This window comes from Thunnus albacares, chromosome 14 (assembly GCF_914725855.1).
Source record: "Thunnus albacares chromosome 14, fThuAlb1.1, whole genome shotgun sequence".
Lineage (NCBI taxonomy): Eukaryota > Metazoa > Chordata > Actinopteri > Scombriformes > Scombridae > Thunnus > Thunnus albacares.
Window position 1 is genome coordinate 21,156,207 of NC_058119.1, and position 19,614 is coordinate 21,175,820.

General features: G+C 39.4%; 1 protein-coding gene across 7 annotated transcripts in view; it reads left to right on the top strand.

Annotated features, from left to right (window-relative positions):
- cep170aa (centrosomal protein 170Aa) overlaps positions 1-19,614 on the top strand; it is a 43,251-nt gene that overhangs the window by 8,181 nt on the left and 15,456 nt on the right. For 6 of the 7 annotated variants that reach the window (XM_044372425.1, XM_044372428.1, XM_044372427.1 and 3 more), the window contains exons 2-10: positions 3,955-4,013; positions 4,243-4,379; positions 8,718-8,807; positions 10,511-10,589; positions 10,760-10,818; positions 10,949-11,180; positions 12,923-13,054; positions 16,905-17,078; positions 17,615-17,920. In XM_044372425.1, the coding sequence (XP_044228360.1) occupies positions 4,275-4,379; positions 8,718-8,807; positions 10,511-10,589; positions 10,760-10,818; positions 10,949-11,180; positions 12,923-13,054; positions 16,905-17,078; positions 17,615-17,920 (1,177 nt within the window). In that variant the 5' untranslated portion in view covers positions 3,955-4,013; positions 4,243-4,274. Of the gene's footprint in view, positions 1-3,431; positions 3,861-3,954; positions 4,014-4,242; positions 4,380-8,717; positions 8,808-10,510; positions 10,590-10,759; positions 10,819-10,948; positions 11,181-12,922; positions 13,055-16,904; positions 17,079-17,614; positions 17,921-19,614 lie in introns of those variants that run through there. The other variant, XM_044372426.1, reaches the window with a different exon arrangement.

Genomic DNA, 19,614 nt, shown 5'->3' on the forward strand with positions numbered 1-19,614 from the left:
TGTGTGAATCTGTTCGTGGAGGCTACACACAGCAGCTGTCAGAATTTGTGATGTGGTGTGAGTCAAGGGTCGCGGTGGCGATGGTGACGGTCTGGGAGGTTAGAGAGAAAAAGCAGATGAGTAGTGCTGATGGTTACCCAGCTGTTGCATCATCCAGGGATACACATTCCCGCCAGATGCTACGTGGAGAGCAGCGGCCATGTGTTGCAGCGAGGAAGCATATTAGGTGATGACAGTAAATAAACTCCTGCTTGCCGGACATCACTTCCTGTGCCCCTTCAACCAGTGTCTGTGATTGGTTGGTTCAAAGTGGAGGGAGGAGATTTGAACTGTTGAAAAGACACAAGACCGTTTATATAACATTTTGCTGCATGGTTTTTCATTCATGTCAGACAGTCAGCGAATCAACATAAGCTACACACTTGCTGTGGATTCAATGATGAGTGAGCTTTGTCCACCACAGGAAGTGCTGTGCATGCTTAATGTCTCTTTCCGCTGCCATCTCCTCCATACAAAGAATTCACAGTCATCTTGGAATAATTCTGCCCTTTCACTCCTCAGTCCTGTTTGTGTGTGTGTGTGTGTGTGTCTGTGTGTGTGTGTGAGATAGTATAAGTGTAGGTCTGGGGGTTGGGGAATTCCTGCCAAAACCATGAGGTCACTATTTCTCCTTATTATCCGCAGCAAGAATGTTGCTGAAAGAGGGGAATGGAGATGAGACAGAAGCATGACTGTTAACAGTATCTAAACATTGACATTTGATATTGCCAATATTTAGAAGCAAACATTTTTGTATTTCCTCCTGCTTTGCATTCAGATTACAACATTTAGTGGTTCTCCCTGTAGGTCTGTTATTGTAAGTTGTAAGAAGTGGCAGAGAATGTTTGATGAACACAGTGAGTGAGCAAAATGGTTGGAATGACTCATGGTTCACCCAAATTGACAAAACAAAAAGAAAATCACAGATGTCCTTGAGCAGTTTTTACTGCAGCTAACAATTATTTTCATTATCGATAATCTGAAGATTATTTTCTCATTTAATTGTTTTTCTTTAAAATGTCAGACAACAAACTGAAAAATACTCTTGATGTCGTAAATTGCCTGTTGTTTCTGACCAACAGTCCAAAAAACAAAGATGTTTAATTTGATAATTTGCATATGCAATAAAGAAAATAAGCAAATCCTCATGTTTGAGAAGCTGGAACCAGAGAATATGTACTGAAGCTATTAGTCCATTGTTAAAATAGTTGCTGATTCATTTTCTGTTGATCAATTGATAACTTAGTTAAATGGACACTGATATTTTTTGGTCAAATTTGCTAATGAATTTTCTAAACATACTTTTTCAATACTGTAAGCAAACAGTGTTTTATTCACCTCCATTGTATTGGGATGGAGGCAGAAATCCAACAGATGGATATTTCAAGATCTGGCTCAAACTATCTGCATGGCTAGACACTAAAATTAAAGTCCCAACCACTCAAAAATGTGTTTTGTGTATTGTTCCCCCACTTGGATCTTGGAGCTTCACTGTGCAGAATGATGTATGTGCAAAGTTTGACACTATAGACATCTGATGATGGTGGAAAGTTTCTCTGCTCCCTGAAAGTATGAATTTAAGACGTGTACCTACAAGCATGATTTGTGACATCACAACTAGTTTGTGGCCAATCAATGTCCAGTATTCAACTTACATGAGTGTGATGTGGAAACATAAAGCCTCCAGTGCACACTGAGAATAAACAATGAAGTAGGAGATATCTTGTGACAAGTTAAACTTTTGAAATGACATTTACATATTCATAGATTCTGAGGGAGAAGGAGAGGATGTAATGTTAAGGAAAAACCATATTAGACACAAATTATCATTCAAAGTAGAGTATTTTATATTTAAACATCTTAAAACATGTCTGGAGGGCATTTTTAAGTAAGAAAATATATTTTTGGAATCTGGTTGAATGGACTCTTTAACATCAGGACTGTAATGAGCACGTGTAAGACAGACAGTATTTCCTCCTCAGCTGTGCCTCCTTCAGCAGACCTACCGCTGCATTCCTCCAGTTGTGCCATGTCTTTCATGTGTGATAGTGAGAGGGTTTTTTTATGGCACCACACAGGCTGGTATGCACCGTATCCAGGCTCCTCAACCACGTTCTCATTAACCTTGTATTCTACAGTGAGTGTGCAGTGGTTATTGAGACAGCAAGCTCTCTGGTGCTTTGGTTACAATGGGGAGGGGAGACCACACGTAATTATAGTGTAACGGCAATGCTGTTGTTCTTTGTAGAGTTTCTCTGATAATGTATGCAACGTGTCGTTCCAGTGTAGCATCCAGATTTCCAACATGTAATGTGACTGCAGTGGTTGGTAAAAACTGTTCTTATTACCGTCGACCAAGCCAGGAAAGCTCATCATATAAGCATGTATGACATCCTGGGTGGGAATCTGACCAGTGATGGTTTGATTGGAAACCTTGCATTGTTCTCTTATCTGTGGTCCAATGTTAGGATAAGTTATTTTGGTGAGTTAGTATAATTAATGTTTATTTTTGTTGTTCTATGAATAATTTCCTATGAGAATGAACTTTTTAATCTAGTCAATCTTGCCATTGATGTTTGTCATAGTTCCTCCATTCTCTCTTAGTCCACTTACTTCTTCACTAACAACACCATGATAGCATGGTGCAGTAGATTACTTATATTACAGTGTTTTAAAACTGTCTAAAATGTCCTCAGTTAATGTTTCACACATCATATAAAATCGTTAGATATTCTGAGATGTCACTGGGATGAAAGGCTGATCTGTTTTACATCAGGCACAGTTGTTGCTTTGGTACAGTCATGTTTCCACCAGCGTCGTGCAAGAAGCTGTCAGAGGTGTGCAGTTGATTAAAATTTTACCCAAGGGATTACTGAGTTGGTATACTTAGTACTTATAAGGTCAAGTGAGCAAGAGCTTAGCTCAATAATCTTTAATTCCCTCACTGATGGGCTTTTCTTGGCACTTTCTACACACGGCCGAGAGCTCCTGTTATTTTAGTGCTGCTTGAAAAAATTCCCTTTGAAAGCCATGTCTAATTTTGAAATAAATAATTATGAAAAGTATTAAAGCTGTGCAAACCTTGGTATACACTTAAACATTAAGGTGTAACCAATTCCAGCAGTCTTATAAATTGGATTTCATAGAAGAGACAACAGATTCTCCACTCCACTCTGAGAGGTTCCACTCTGTGTTTTGCTGTCATCTTGTGACACTGTGAGAAATTAAATTATGAAAATGTGCTCTGAGCTGCTAAATATTACAACTAACTGTGCAGTCAGACAGCACCAATCCCACCAGTCCCTCAACAAGCTATCAAGCCAAACGTCTAACAGTGAATCAGTCAGAATCAGCATATACAGATAACTTGTAGTTAGTTCTGCTTAATGTTTTTCTTTCAGTTAGAAAGTCCGAGTGGCTGGGTTTGACCTCCTTTCCAGCTCATCTGAAGGAGAACGAGGGGAGGAGGGAGGCAGGAGGGAAAATAAATGTCCTGCTGAGGAGGCCAGCCAACATTCCTACATCACTTCCTCCTCTAACATCTGGCAATGATCAGGGCAGGCAGAGAGAAAGAGAGGATGTATCGCACTGGCTGGCTTCAGTGTTCATTTCCAGGCGTAGACAGTGAGGCATCGCATTGCAAGACCGCCCACTCGATCTCACTCCCCCTACCAGCAAAACAAAATGAAGAAAGAGGGAGTGGTTTTATTCCCTGTAACTGAGTAAAATAATAATGATCTGATACAGTGTAAATGTTTACACTTTATCTATGACTCAGTTGTCCTCCTTCACTGCTTCATATCTTGTTTCCTACATCTCGGGTAATTATATCATGATGCAAAGAAAAAAATGTTATGTGTTTGCTTGCCTCTGTTAGAATGAATGAAAAACGACATCTTCCTTTTCTCCTCGTAGGATGGCCTAGCTGTGTTGTGCTGTCAGCGTCTATCAGCAGTGAGCTACCTGGACCAGAGGTGTGTAAAAGAACTCACTAAAACATTTTTTCATTTTCCAATATTTAGAACAACTTATATGGATACATATTTCATAGTATGAGGAAAAATATGTCAGATTACAGCTACATACAGTTATAACATTTGAACTGTCATTCCATGTAAATATTTCAAGCTGTGTGATCCACAAATTTGTTTAATGAATTATAGCTTAGTGTAACTACTACCTTGTTTGTTTTTGTCCCTGTAGGTGTGTACCAGAAGCAGCAGCAGGGTGCAGACATGAGTGTGACCTCCTGGTTCCTGGTGAGCAGCGGGGGGACTCGCCACCGACTCCCCCGGGAAATGATCTTTGTCGGCAGGGATGATTGTGAGCTCATGTTACAGGTGAGGACGCTCTACACACCACTGATAGCTTCAATAAACAAGAATGGAAAAGATATGGTTGTTGCATTTTCACTTTATCTCATTCGTGAACTTGCTGTCTTTACTGATCAAAGAAAAAATGGCTGGCAATCTGACCACACAACACACAGAGCCTGACACTTATTTAGGAGTTTCTGTAACTAACTAAATGCTGACCTCACAACAGTTTTTTCATAAGATAACTTTTTATTAAGTTTAAAATCACTATAAGGAGCCCTCAATGCTCATGCTGTTGCTCTTGCAGTAGCAGAACATGTTCATATATCTGCATCTTGGTGTGTTTTTGTCTGTGTTTGTACTGAGGTGGTGTCTGTGCAGCTGTGCATCCAGAGAGACCAGAGAGTGTGTATGCTCATGTGTACCTCTGGTCACCGCACTATTAATAGAAAGTGGGGCAGATACTTCTTGAGCTAGATCTTATCTGACTGCGTCAGTAGTAGTGGATAGAGGTTGCATCCATGGCTGCAGCACTCACTGTTATGACATGTTGCAAGAGGTTTTTTCTGGTACCAGTTCCTCTCTGATATTCTGTATATTGTATATTTTTACTGTGTTGGTGGAAGTTACCCTCACTTTTCAGATTGGCCTTATTATCTTATGAAACTACTCTGTGTGTTTATCACATTCAATTACATTTTTTTCTAGGTTTCTGTTTTCTGTACAGACTTTTAAAACATATTAAAAAGTGCTTTAATGTTTTTTTCATAATATAATTATTATTAGCTAAAATAAAACATGCTCCTCTAAATACTGTTTAGTCACATTGTGGTATTTTTCCTCACTGTATCGAATCCCAAACTTTAGAGATATGTGGATATCTAATCCCTTTATGTGATTTATGGATTGAAGAAGAAAGCATAAAACAGTGGAATAAAAGATTACATTTTATTAATAAAAGTAATTTTGACTGATAGAAAGTTTCACTTTTAGTTCCACTTTTTTAAAAAGTGTACAGTATCGTTACCCTTTTCTTTCAAAACTTTCATTTTCACTCGAGAAGTTGGCTTTATTTACTGTACATCAAAAGCGTTACCATGGCTTTTCTCACCGATTACTAACATCTGCATGGTGATTGTTGCTGTTCAGCTGTGAAAGATAGTTTATCAGTTTAGTAATAGTGTGTGGGGTTACTAAGCTTTATCATTTTACAGACTTCCCAGATATTATATATAATAGTTGTATCCACTGATACTAATATCAGTATCATAAAGGAGTCTGCCACTAAACATAGAGGAAAAACATCATATTACCCCACTGATGTAAATTAATGGGTCTAAAACTAGATTTGTGACTAAACTAAATTTTAGGAACCTCATGCAGGGTTATATACAGTAATTCTTGGGCCAAATACATACAAGTAAACAATTAGAGTCTCCGTCCAATTTAGAGTCTCAGTTGTTTGTTTAATTTTTAATAGCAACAGAAAAAAATCTATTAAGATACTACGATTGGACTTGGACTTATGTTTAGTCTATTAATGCTCACACTATATTATGCACAAATCTGACTTCAGATTCCTAAACATATTGAAAAAAAACTTCTTTGCACCTTGCTAGTGTTACAAATACATGAGTTTGCATATACACAATATGGAAAAAAAACATTTTATTTGTGAAGACATTTCACAGTTATAGAAAGCAACACCCTATTTAAAGTTGACCATGTCACCCTTTCAGTTTCCCAGCTGGCCTAAATCCTCTCACAGTCTTGTTCTTTTATGTGTAGACTTCAAGAGAGAAATAATAAGGGTAATTTACTGAAGCATGTGGAGTTGTAAAAGATCTGTTTATCCCTAATATGTTTCTGATGACCTGAGGGTCCACTGCTGCTGTATGTGTGTGTGTGTGTGTGTGTGTGTGTGTGTGTGTGTGTGCGTACATTTGCATGTGTGTGTTCTTGTATTCCTATCCTTGTGATGTCTTTGGATACAAAGATAAGGGGGAATCACCCAAACTGAAGACATTTTTTGACTTTGTGTATGTGTGTGTGTGTGTGTGTGTTTGTATAGCACTTTGTGTAGCTGCTTACAGTTGTCCTCCATGTGACTGCTGTAACAAGCCAAAGCCTCATCACATGGCTAAATGTTAAGGACTACTTGTGTCATGCACCAAATAAAACACACACACACACACACACACACACAGAGTCACTGACAGAATATCAAACTTCAAACGATTTCATGACAGAGAATCATCACACTGACACTTGAGTGACTTGTGTGTGTGTTATGTAAATGTTTTGGTGTCATCTTGCAGAACTAGCCAGCAGCTTGTTTTTTGTCTATCAATCACAGATATCAATAGATTTTTTACTTTATTTAAAGAGAAGGAGTGTAGTAAATGCAGGAACACAGTCTAGATGATGTCAGCCTGAATCATATAATATATGTTTGCCTCTGGGTAGAAATAAACTGGGTAAAAAAGTCAGTGTGGCTCTGTGAGACTGAGAGCTCTTTCTGTTTCCGTTCTGTCGTTCTCATAGCTGAACTCATTGTGTGTGTGTGTTTATATTTTTCTCATTTCCTTGATGAGTCAAGTTTGCCTCGTGTCTTTATCTCTCCTCTTTATCATTTGTTATTTCTCTTTCACTCTGCCTTCATGCCCACGATTCATATGTATTAATTCCTACAAACACATTTTGGAAAAAGTTAGTTTCCACTTCAGATGTGTTTACTTTGCTGATACTCTTTTTTTTTAGTTGAGCTACTCCACACCTGTATTCTAAGTTGCCTCTACACTTTTTCAGTTGGTCAGCAGTCTGTCTGTGTCTAACAGCATGAGTCTGCGCTATCCTGTGGTGTGAGGTACAACAAGGGGCTTAGTTTGTTTCTATCCTGTTTGATCTAGCCTAATCTCACTAAGGTAATCTTTATGACGGTTAGCGCTCTGGAGTTGCTCCAGCAGTACTTCAGCCCTTATCTTTAGATTTTTATTTCAGCATGAATGTGTGGTCCAGTTGTCTTTCTGTTTAAACAAGAGGAGTGGTGGGGTTAGAGCCAGGAGTCATATAAGAATTGAAGATGAGATTCAGCCTCCATAATCAGCACAATAATCTCATTTTATTTTCACTTTCCCTTTTTGTGGTTTCATGACTCTGAGAGGCATTTAAAAGTGGTTCAGTTGCACAGCATGATTCATAAATTTGTTAGTTTGTAAGCTGGATCTGAATTTATACATGTACCCAAATAAGCAAAGTGTCAGTTGTGTATTACATCAAATAATGATATATGGTATTTACATGTATATCAAATATTACCACTGTGTTTGGTCAGCACTTTGAAAAATGAAGGCCGTAATTTCATATACGATCACTCCAAATAATGAACTAATCACTGAGGAATTTCTCACCATTCTCTGAAACTGAACATCAGGAAAACAGCTGCAAAATCAGACACAGCAGACTTTTCAATCACCAAAACTAAAATAAAAATAGGATTTGCCAACGCTAATATGAAAGCAAACAATTCCAGGACAGGGTGTCAGTTTGTTTCTTGTATTATGCTGATGTCTTATCTGAAGGGCATTATAACAGACATTTGAAGACTCCAGCTAGATTGCTCATCAGTGAGGCAATTCACACTTCTAGATTTGTTTGACATTGATACGTGAAAGGAATATTTGCCACAATATATTTCCATCAACCCTAATATCAACAGTATTTTTCTCTGCAAAGAAAAGGTTATAGTGTTTTCTCTGGAAACAGTGTATCCTAAAACAGCTGATGGGCACATATCTGGACACCACAGAAAATCAATATTTTCACCTCCAGTCCTTCACTGCTCCACTGTTCTCCTTTGTGTGCTTGTGTGTATTTTGAGAATGTGTGTGTGAGCATATGAACAGCTGTGAATCAATGTGAAGTTTTCAGTATGTTGTATGCAGTGTGAGAGACATTGAAATACCTGTGCTGATATACTTCAAGTTGATATCATATTAGATATGTGTAGTGACATTGAGACTTACTATCAGAGATGCATTCTTGACATTGGATACTCATACCTCCCCAAAGGTTTAACATCACACAGTTTTCTCTGGATACACACAGCCCTCTAATGGTTTATGCTGCAGTTTGCAGTCAGGCTTACATCCTCTGTAGTCTGGATAGAGCACAGGTGCCCATATAAGTAATATGAATACATTTTGAACTGGAGCGGCACAGATAAACAGGAAAACTGATATTTTCCTCTTTCACTGGACCAACGACATCTGATCTTAATGACCAGATCTCAGTAATCACATTATGTGCACAACTGTAACCACTGGGTTAATGTTCCATGTATGTGTATATTTCTGTTTGAAGTCTCGCAGTGTGGATAAGCAGCATGCAGTCATCAACTACGAGGCTGGGACTGATGAGCACAAGGTCAAGGACCTGGGCAGTCTGAATGGGGTGAGTACACAGACAGAAATACGCTAAATAGCGAGAGGTCAGAGCAAAGATAAAAGCACAAGAGAGAATGAAGAGAGGATGGGAGAAAATAGAGAAGAGGGTCACATGATGGATGAAGAATGAGTAGAGATAACAGAATGAGTTTTCGCAATTGAAGGATGAATGAAGGGTTCAGAGCGAAGGACAGGAAGGAAAGAAAAGGAAAATCACAGTAATGGAAATGAGGTTCTGAAGGGTTAGAGGTTAACTTATTTTTTGGCAGTCAATAGGAACTTCATTTTTCTTCTCCCAATCAATCTCTGTCATTGAAGATTTGTATCAGGGATGAAGTCAATTCGAATCTAAACCAAATTATGCAAATCATTACTTTAGGGGACAATCTGTGATACAAATATAAATCAAAGGGTGACCCACCACTAAAACAAAAACCCAGACCCTGATTGACAGGTCTGTTAATAGTGTGATTAAGACTTGACAACAACAAAATCTAACTAATTGATATTTTGGATGCTGTATAATGTTTGTTTACATCAGTATGTTTTGTTAACAGAGGTGGAAAAGAGGAAGGAAGCCATTGTAGAGGATGCAAAGAAAGGAGTGCATGATAAATCGGAGGCTGATCTATTATCCTCTGGTGATTGGAAAATTAGATTATTATCATTGCAATAATTGAATTTCAGATGATAAATTCAACCAATAACATGAGGTTTTAATGGGCTCTCTGAAAAATAAGGTGTAGGTCTAGATAAGAAGAATTTGGAGCGTGTTGAACATGTCACATCACAAACTAACTCATGGTATATAACATAATTGATTATAAAGCCAATCATTTATCTGCAATTTTAAAAGTAAGTTAATGGTTTAATAACCATGAGAAACACGTATTAACTCTGTATTCCTACATTTTTAGATCACTTTTGTCTTTCTTGTCTTTGGCATTATAGCTCAGTAAAAGCCGTTTACAATTGCCACATGGCGTTAGTCATGTGTAGTGATTATAGCTCAGTCACAGCCCACCAGATTAGACACATATGCAGAATGTCCCTCACATCCTCTCCAGCTCTTACACAGGAAGCTAGAGTCAGAGCCACTTCCTGCTGTGTCATTAACCATCGGCTTCTTTGGCTGGATTCAGAGGAAGTTTTCTCCTGCTGAGTCAGTGGATATGTAGAGGTTTGACACAGCAGTGAGTAAAGAGCTGCAGTTGGGCAGTGTCACTGTTAACTATCTGACTGGAGCCATTTCATTGCTGTGCTGTTACGCTGTGATTTCATCTCACTAGAGAGGAGACAGGAATGTTTTATTACAACAGCAGTGCAAGTGTGATTGAATTTCATTAGCAGTTCAGTGAAACCTGATCTATCTCAGAGCTGCATAGTAGAGGGGGGGGGGGGTAAGAGTGGGAGAAAGAGGGAGATGGAAAAGAAAATAGTAAAAGAGAGAAACAGAGGGAAAGACATGCATTATCATGCTTAGGCCTTAAGTCCTGGCTCTGCAGACTGATTTAAAGATAAGTTATCTTCCTTTACTTTCAAAATTTTCTTACATGGAAGCGTCTTAGAAGTATAAACAAAGTTCACATTCACACATAACAAACTGCAGACATAGAAGATGCAGAATTTGTGTTTACGTTATTGTTTATTGTTACTGGTGATTTAATTGACCATCTTGGTTTTTGTCTTGCCTCTGTCCTCTCTATGCAGACTTTTGTAAATGATGTCCGTATTCAGGAGCAGATGTACATCACTCTGAAGTTAGAGGATAAGCTGAGGTTTGGTTATGATATCCTTTCACCTTTTCTGATCTTTTAACCTCTGCCCTCACCCGTTCACTGGTGGGTTCATCACTTCAAACGCATGTTATGCAGGGAGATGTTGCGTGCATCTTCATGTATACAGTATGTATTTATGTGTCATAGTTGTGCTGGAGTTTCCTTAACCTGTCTGTCTCACATACCAACCTGTTCACGGTGGTGAGAGGAGAGCTCACTGTGCCTGAGGAAGCTCTCAAGGTAAAAACACATGTACAAATACAACCTGCCCCAACACAAACTATCAAGTATTAATGTTGATCATGCAGGCAGTTGTATTAACTAAATTTCTATTCTATCCATTTTGTCATTTCACTTCATCTCCCTCAAGCATGAAAAGTTCACTAGTGGCCTCCAGTTGAGCAAGAAGCCGTCCAACGGTGAAACCACTACCACCACAACCACAAGCAAGTCTCCCACTAAGACCCCAACAAAGACACTAAAGTCCCCCAGTGGAAGCAACCTGAGGCCAGGGGAGAGTAGAACAACAGACGGGGTCACTTCCTCCAAAGAGCCACCGGCTAAACCTGTGGACACTCACAAAGCAGAGGAGAGGATAGGAGGTGAGAGACAGAACAAAGGAGAAATGTGGCGGTACAAGAAACATGACACTGTTTCATATTTTATAAGAGCGTTTCTCAGTATTCATTGTGCATTGTTAGTAACCCTCAAAATTCAGACTGATTGCATTGTATTAAACAAATCTGTCGACCTTTTCTCTCTTTAAAATATATTATCAGGATCTTGTAATCCAAAAATAAGATAAGATAACAGGCTAGGGATTCTATTACAGCACAAAAACTCCACTAAGACTTGATATTGGCTCTATTCCTTTTTCTTAATCTATGGAAAAATATCTCATATACTAAATACTTACTCAGCCACAATATCAGCACAAATATCCAGATTTTGGTTGTACTGTGACTGTGATTCTACAACCCCAGTGCTGTGTAACGTACATGTGGGTGGAGATGTCCCATTGTCCACGTTTGAACAGTTCTGCTGAAAGAAGAAAAATACACCAGACATTGCAACACAAAAAATTGCTACACCGCTTATGTGTTTTTCTTGGTGTGTTCTCCTCTCAGAAAACACATTTTCAGTCAGAATATTGTGAAATTGAGTGTGGTGGGGTTTTATCACAGGCCAGTAGGGGGTGGACATGGTCACCAGGGAAAGGGATTTACCAACCACACCAACATGTAGTCACTCTGTTGTATCATGAGTATGGTTTAAGTCTGAGGGCGTCCCTATTAATTAACATCGCTGACCTTGCTGGGGTGCTAGCAGGGGTCCTGTTTAAGCTCCAGATGTTGAAACAAGGCCACGTGGGGCTTGTGTTTATTGCACAGATTAAGCAGTAACGGGGTCAGAGTGCCTGCATAATGCAAATCCATATGCCAGCACTACTTTTCTTAAAATGTAGTAACATTGATAGGCACGCATGTACATTTGAACCCAAACAAGCAAGTATACACATACGGTGTTGCTTGTCACCCCATCTGCCACTCGTTTTATAATGACACCCTCTTTATGGTTGTAATCCTGCAGTGTTACTACTGTAATACCAGGCCTCACCCAGATATTATACCTCATAGGTAACATACATTAAGAGTTTTTTATAAGAAAGGCCTCTACTTACTGCATGCAATTTGGCAGAGAACACCTATAATTAACCGGCTATACTGTGATTAAACTTATATAGCTCAGGATAAGGCATACTTAAAAGAAAGGAAGGCAAAGGAAGAGAATAGTGCAGAGTGAAGTAAACACAGGATGCAGTATTTCCTGGTACAGTGGTCAAAGATGTGAGACCTGTGTGTCACGTCATCACCTTCTCTCTATTTCTGTGTTTCTTGTCACTTGTACTGTGTGGTCCAATAAAAAAAGGGACAAAAAAGACGTTACCACAGGATGTTCATCACAGATCAGCTTTACTCTGATGGGGACAGAGGCACTGACAGGAAAGTCCCCCTTTTATCTAAACCATGTGTATCTCTGAAAGAGAGCGTGATAAAGAGAGTGTGCATGTGTGTGTCCGTCCTGCTGGTTAAAGTTCTGTAAATAGGTCAGTGGTGCAAGACCAGACCAGAGGGGAATTAATGCACAAACACACATACACAGAGAGCAGCTGGGTTCACTTTGTGGCATCGGTGACACAATGAACAGTTTATGTTGACAGTATCCGAGTATGTGAAGTACATAATAAGCACGTTAAACATCACAGACCACAGTTTAAGCTACAATAAAATGTCCACTTTCTGCAAGGATTTGTTAGAATGTGTCTGTGTTCAATCTGTCTCAGGGGATGTTACAGCACTGCCTCGAGGGACCCCCCTGTATGGCCAGCCGTCTTGGTGGGGGGACGGGGATGCAGATGATGAGAACTCTTTCAAACAGGAAACCAAGTCATCCCACAAAAAACATGACAGCTCAGGTAGGAGGTGTCTCGATTTTGAACTTCCCACGACCATCACACACACATCTCCTGTTGCTAATATCAAAATTCAAACATACAGTACAGAAAATAACAAATGTGAAAATGCTGTGCATGTCCAATGACAGTATCATATCAGTGCTGTAAGAATGTAAGAAAGCTGGTTGATTTCCTCATAATGCTTCTATATTTGAAGCATTTTATAAATAGATTTCTGAGTAATTCTGGTTTGGAGTGGCTCGAAGGTTGTGACAATGTTTCACAGGCACCAACAGTGTGTATTGCACCTTAAGTAGATAGTTGTTTGTTGTAAAAAGTTGCATAAAAAGACAATCATATACTCCTTATAGACAAGCAGTACAGTTTTATGTATTTGTTTTGACATGACTGTGGCCTCTTACACACAGATTTCACCTTGCATTTTGTGTTATACTGAAGCCTGTAATGCTGTTACAGTCATCTGTGTAGTGTGTGAGTGTGATTAATCACTAAATATGGCACATCTAAATTCTTGCTAAAGTCTGAACGAATGGAAAGTGACAAATTGCAGCATTTTTTTCTGTATATGGTATTTTCAGCAAAAAATAAAATGTTAATGTACAGTAGCTATATATTGCTGTATGCTACAAACAGTATGTTAAATGATAACACACGGATGAAATGTAATGCTGAGTTCGGTTATGCAGTGGAGAGTATTTTATCCCAGTAGTGAAAAAGCAGCTTAATCTTACTGCCCTTCAGCTCAATTTATTTGCTCTGTTTGTGATGGAGGGGTAATGGCCGGCCAGACTGTGTGTTTGTGTGCGTAACAATGTATATTCAAGTGCACACAAAGCCTTTTTTCAGAGAATGTATGTGTGTCTGTTTGCCCGCAATATGTGTGTGTATAGTGACCATTGGCCTGGGGGATCCCGTTAACTGGTGGTGGATAGTCAGAGTAACAGGATTAGAGGCTAAAGCTCAGCGATATAAAATCAGTCTGTGCCAGGCTGGTTTAGTGTGGACCAGTGTAGTCAAAAGAAGTGGGGGGAGGTTAACCGTACACAAACATTGGAGCAAAACTGAAGCGTCCTCAAATCTCTCGCCACATCTGGATGGACACACTGGCAGCGTCTTCACCAGCCTAAAAAAGAAATACTTTGTTTTTGGGCTCTTTTAAATCAGTTAGGAACTCTTCCAATTTATGTTATACCATGCAGACTTTGCTGTGGATTTTGGCAAAGTACTTTTCTGTCATTTCGGAGTACATCTGTGCAAGCGTTGCAGAGTGATTTGAAACCTTAAAAGCTTTCCAAAAAAAATCAGGCGAATGGGATTGGCTAGTTCTGTCATGGAAGAGGGTGAGTGGAACATTGACTTTTATACTGGGTACTGAACAGATGTTGGATTTATTTTGTGAAGCATTATGCCTTGGGGTGTTGCACAGTGTATTTATGCAGCTTACATGGATCTCAGCATTAAAAGAAGATCTTATTAGTGTACTCGTTTTTAAAATAGTGTGAGCTTAGCACACCCTCTATATCTGCTCTAATAAACTGTCAACATCAGATACACCAGTGGAGGAAGTGAAAGAAAGAAAGAGGTTTAGGGCAGGAAGGGATTCTGTTTGGGTGTGTGTGTGTGTGTTTTCTTGCATGCATGTGTCTGTCAGTTTAGTTTAGTGTGTGTGTCCTTTTCTCCTTCCCACTGAATAGGCTGTGTTGTCAGAGTCCCCTACCCCCCTCCTTGTGTATTGTCACTCAGGCCGATTGGGTTACGCCATTGCACCAGCTCCCCCATTCCTCCCAATACACACACACACACACACCCACACACTCACATATACATCAGACAGACCGCTCTCTCGCTCTACACTGCAGCGATCATTAGCTAACCACTCTCTAATTCTCTGGTAAGTATTGCTCTCAATTCCAAATGCTTTGGCTAATGGAGCTGGTAAAGGGCTTTCAATTTGAACCAACTTTGGATTAGTCTGACATCCACTTGTCTCGCACTCGCTTTATTACGTGTGGTTCTTTTAAGAAAGTCAGTTAATTTCCTTTAGCTCTCAAATATGTTAGAATTTGAAATCAAATTCAATCAATCAAACAAGTTAAATGTGTTGTTTTAAGTTTTGCCACTGCTATTTAATGTCAGTCACACTTAATTAAATGCCCATATAGTCTGTAATATATATATGGTATATATTTCAATGCTGTGTCTGTTGTCTTTGTATGCAGTAAACTCTAACAGAAAACATTGAAGCTGATTCTATAAAGCCTATTTAAAATTATAAATCCTGAAAGCTGCAGCACAGTCAGCATTAGTTTGAACTGTATGGTTTTTATATAAATGTTATTAAACTCGTTAATGAAACTCTTGGTTTCGCAGAAATGACTGTTTCTTTCCTAGACAAGCCATGTGACTTAAAGTGACATCAGTGGAAGGTCTGATGCTATTCACACTCGTTCACTTATTGCATATGTGAGATACAGGAAGTTTAGTCATTTCATGATTTTAAGGAAGAAACAAATGGAGATATGGTACATACTTTAGTTTTGTCTTCTTTATATGTATTTTTAGAACTTATAAAGCTTTCTGAGTTTATGGAGAGCATGGATAGAAATGTGAACACTGTAGTAACATTATTATATAAAAGTTGGATCTTTTGTCAGTCTTCTTTGGGTGGTATTACTTCTTCAGTTAAGTTGTTACATCTCACCCATCATTCAAGAAGTCTGTTTACAAGATCCTCATATTTGCACTCTGTTTAAATCCATGTTGTCATTCTTCCCGAACTTGCAGAGCAGCTTATGCTGGAACTGCTGATCTTATTTGAAAGACGTCCCAAACAGATTTTTTAGTACTTCAATTTAGTTTATAACAGTGAAGTGGAAAATGAGCCTTTTAATTAAGAGATTCTGAGAAGGTCCTGATTTGTCTCATAAGTTCTCGAGCATCATATTTTTAAAACATATTTGTGAGATATTTTACTTACTAATTTTTACTAGTGATTATATTATGCAATGTCAGTTTCTGTTTCTTGTTTCTTATTGCCGTTTGCCATATGTTCCTACATTTGCTCCCCATCATGAAGCAGATGGCCCCTCTAATTTCTAAAGGCATCATTTATCATATTCAGATCCCACAGAGGCTCTGTTTGTTAATACAAACAGATGAGAAACCGTGAAACCGTCCAAACCGTGTGCCCTAAAGCAGGTTTTAAAGAGCTGCAACAGCCCTTCTGGGTCCTATGTTGTTTCTGAGTGACTCACATGACTTGTATATTTTTGTGTGTATGTCTATATGAGAGACAGAGAGTTAAACAGAATGCATAATGTGTTTGTAGTTTATAGTGCTGCATCTTCCACCAGCTAGAGACAGTAATTCTGATAAATGGTGAGACACACTTGCTGAAGAGCAGACCATGATTGAATTGGTCCATATGGGGCCTAGCTTGACCTTTCACTTTTGACTTTTGATAATGAATCCTAATTTTCATCTCTCACTGTGACATTGCAGCATTTGGATGTTACGTTATTAAACTGTCGAGATTTAGATAGAAGCTATGACGGACTGTAACTGTGTCCAGTATATCTCTCACGATGAACTGAACTCATGAAAAACATTTTTATGACTACACATAGGTTTAGAGATACCACTTCATTTACCATTTCACTTTTTGTTATAGAAATTATATCTATTTTGTTATTATAGTCATACAGATCTGTTGTGTATTATACATAACTGATCTGTTCTGTCCAGGTTATACATAATGTATAACCTGATGAGAATCCATTTTGTAAAAATCAATAACATCAAAATTTAAATTATTAACCTGTGTATCGTTTTTTGTGTTCTTCAACCTCAGACAGCAAAGAGGCACGTCGAGGGGAGAAAGCTAAAGAGGACAGCCTTCATGCGTCCACAGGCCACGATTCCAGTTACTTGGAGATTCCTACAAAGGAGAGTCACATGGCCAATAACGGCATCCATGAGATTCCCACCAAGGACACAGAGGGCACCTCCACACACACCACTACAGGTGACGTATACATTTTTATTTAGTTTTCTCTTAAATAAAATAATCAAAGTTGAAATTAATCAAAACTTTTAAAAGTACCTGTGTATATTTTTTGTCCTTAAGAGTTTAAGAGGAATGTGACTTTGTAGTGGCTGTGTAAATAATAAGGACTTTGTACTCCATGATGTAAGAGATTATTTTTCCTATTTTCAGTCACACCAAAGCATCACTTACCACACACAAGTTCTCCTTTATCAGAAATATGCTAGAACCCTTTACAGCAGGCACAACGAGACGTTTATTTATGACACAAAACAGGAAGAAGCCACTGTTTGTCTAGCACAAACAGTAGTTTGCATTTTGCAACAGAAGCGATGAGCTAGTTTGATCATATATGGATAAATATCCATGTACTGCACAATTCTGTTATTTAGTAATACCAAGATTTCAGTTACTCATTCATTTCATTCAAGTGCTTCCCCTAACACCACCATATTTAGTAGTACTTACTGACACTTAACTAACACAGTGACAAAACTTCAATGTCTGCTCCACAGCTCAAGGTCACGCCTCCTTCACCATAGAGTTTGACAACACTTCTCCAGGGAAAGTCACCATTAAGGACCATGTGTCAAAGTTCACACCCGACCATCACAGATCTCGCTCTAAGAAGAGTGGAGCAGGAAGTGGAGGAGCAGGGGCGAGGGATTTGAGCACGCTGCAAGCTGCTATGATGGCATCGGAAAGCAAGGTGGCCGATTGGCTGGCTCAGAACGACCCCACTCTGATTCGAAGCGAGTCAACAGAGGAGGACAGCAAGAGCATCAAGAGCGACGTGCCGGTTCATCTCAAAAGGCTGAAAGGTGAAGGCTGTTTTCTGTTTACATTTCTATCTTTGTGGTTTTGTATACGAGGCCTAATATATATATTTTATTTCTGTCGTGGTTCTCTACTTCCTCCTTGATCATTTCTTCTCCCCTCCTTCCTATTACAAGAAGATATCAGTTATTTAACCAAAATCGTCATCATAATTGTGTCAGACCTCACATTGTTTTACTCAGCACTGTCTCAGTAATCCATCTGTGTCTTCCTATACCATGTGTAGACTGGTTGATTCTTTGTTAGAAGCAGAATATGTTGGCAGTGGTAACCAAGCAGGGGGATTAGCAACTAGCAGACAGAAACATTTAAACCCTAATTTACCTCTCTACTGCTCTGACAGCCATTGAAAAGGCTTAGCATGAGTAGCATAGTACACCCCCCACATTGAATATCAGTTTTTCACCACATACAGAAATATTATCCAGTGAGTAGCACATACTGCTAGATGTGGCTTGTCGTTTGATTTTTTTGTTTTGCATTATCAGTGTGGACATCTAAATCCTCTCTGTTTACCTTTGTGGGCTTGTTGCTATGTATCCTTGGGGTAAGGTCTGAGATTGCTATGACTGTAAATTTCATGCTTCATCCGCATTTCTTTGTCCCCTTTACCTGCAAGCTGCCAACTGCTGAGTAGGCTCCTGCTGCCAGGGGTTTTTGTGGGAATGTGCCAGACCAGACAAGGCTATGCTAGCATTTATGCTGCCAGTAAATAGAGTTATCTCAGTGCTAAGCTAGGTTATAGAAGACTGCATGCTGTTCATGGGTTAATTAAATGGAGGCCAATTTATGATGTTGTTGACATGTGTGGGGGAGGGACTAGCAGACAGGAGCTGATGAAAATGGAAGTCTTTTAGGCAGGGTGGAAGGCAGGGAAGCTAATTCATTAGTTGGAGTTAGTACTACATGCATGTCAACTGGCTGACAGAATGGCTCACCTAATTGATGATTATGTTACTAACTGACTTGGGGACTGCTAGACACTGCGGTCATTCATTTAGCAGTCTTTCAGCTAGACACTGAGCTATGCTTAAACGGTGCTAATTGGTCTTTCTTGACTGTCCCTTGATATTTTTGGTCAGAAAGCAAAAGATGGATGGACTGTGGTTGTGACAGGAGAAGAGTTAAATGGTGGGAAAATGAGTGGGAGTCATTTGAGGAAGGCAGAGAAAAGATGGGGGATAAAACAAGGGTGAATAGAGCAGGAGAAGAGGGAGGGACAGGACAAAGAGGGATAAATAGAGGGCAAGTGGACATCTGGATGGAAGGCTTTCTATTGATGCTGGCTGTGGATATGTGAGGTGTGAAAATGCATAGGTACAGGAGAGGGATGAGAGGGTGAGAAAGGCAGGAGGACTTCACTATACTGCTGATGGCAGCAATAACAGCAAAGGTGATTGGACAAAGAGAGGCAGGAAGAAGAGAGGGAGAGAGGCTAGTTGCCTGGACTGCAGTGACAGCGGAAAGGGAGGCGGCGACGGAGGAGAGAGCAGTTTTTGGTAGATAGTTGTTATAGTAACAGCGATGCAGATGAGGGCAGGGAAAGAGAGAATACAGACATCTACAAAAAATAGCAACATCTGTGCGTGTCTGTGTGTGGGAAGGCTGCAGGAGCATGTGTGAGAAGGGCATTTCAGTGCTGATTGAGGGCGTGTGTGAAGCATGCGCCGCTCACATG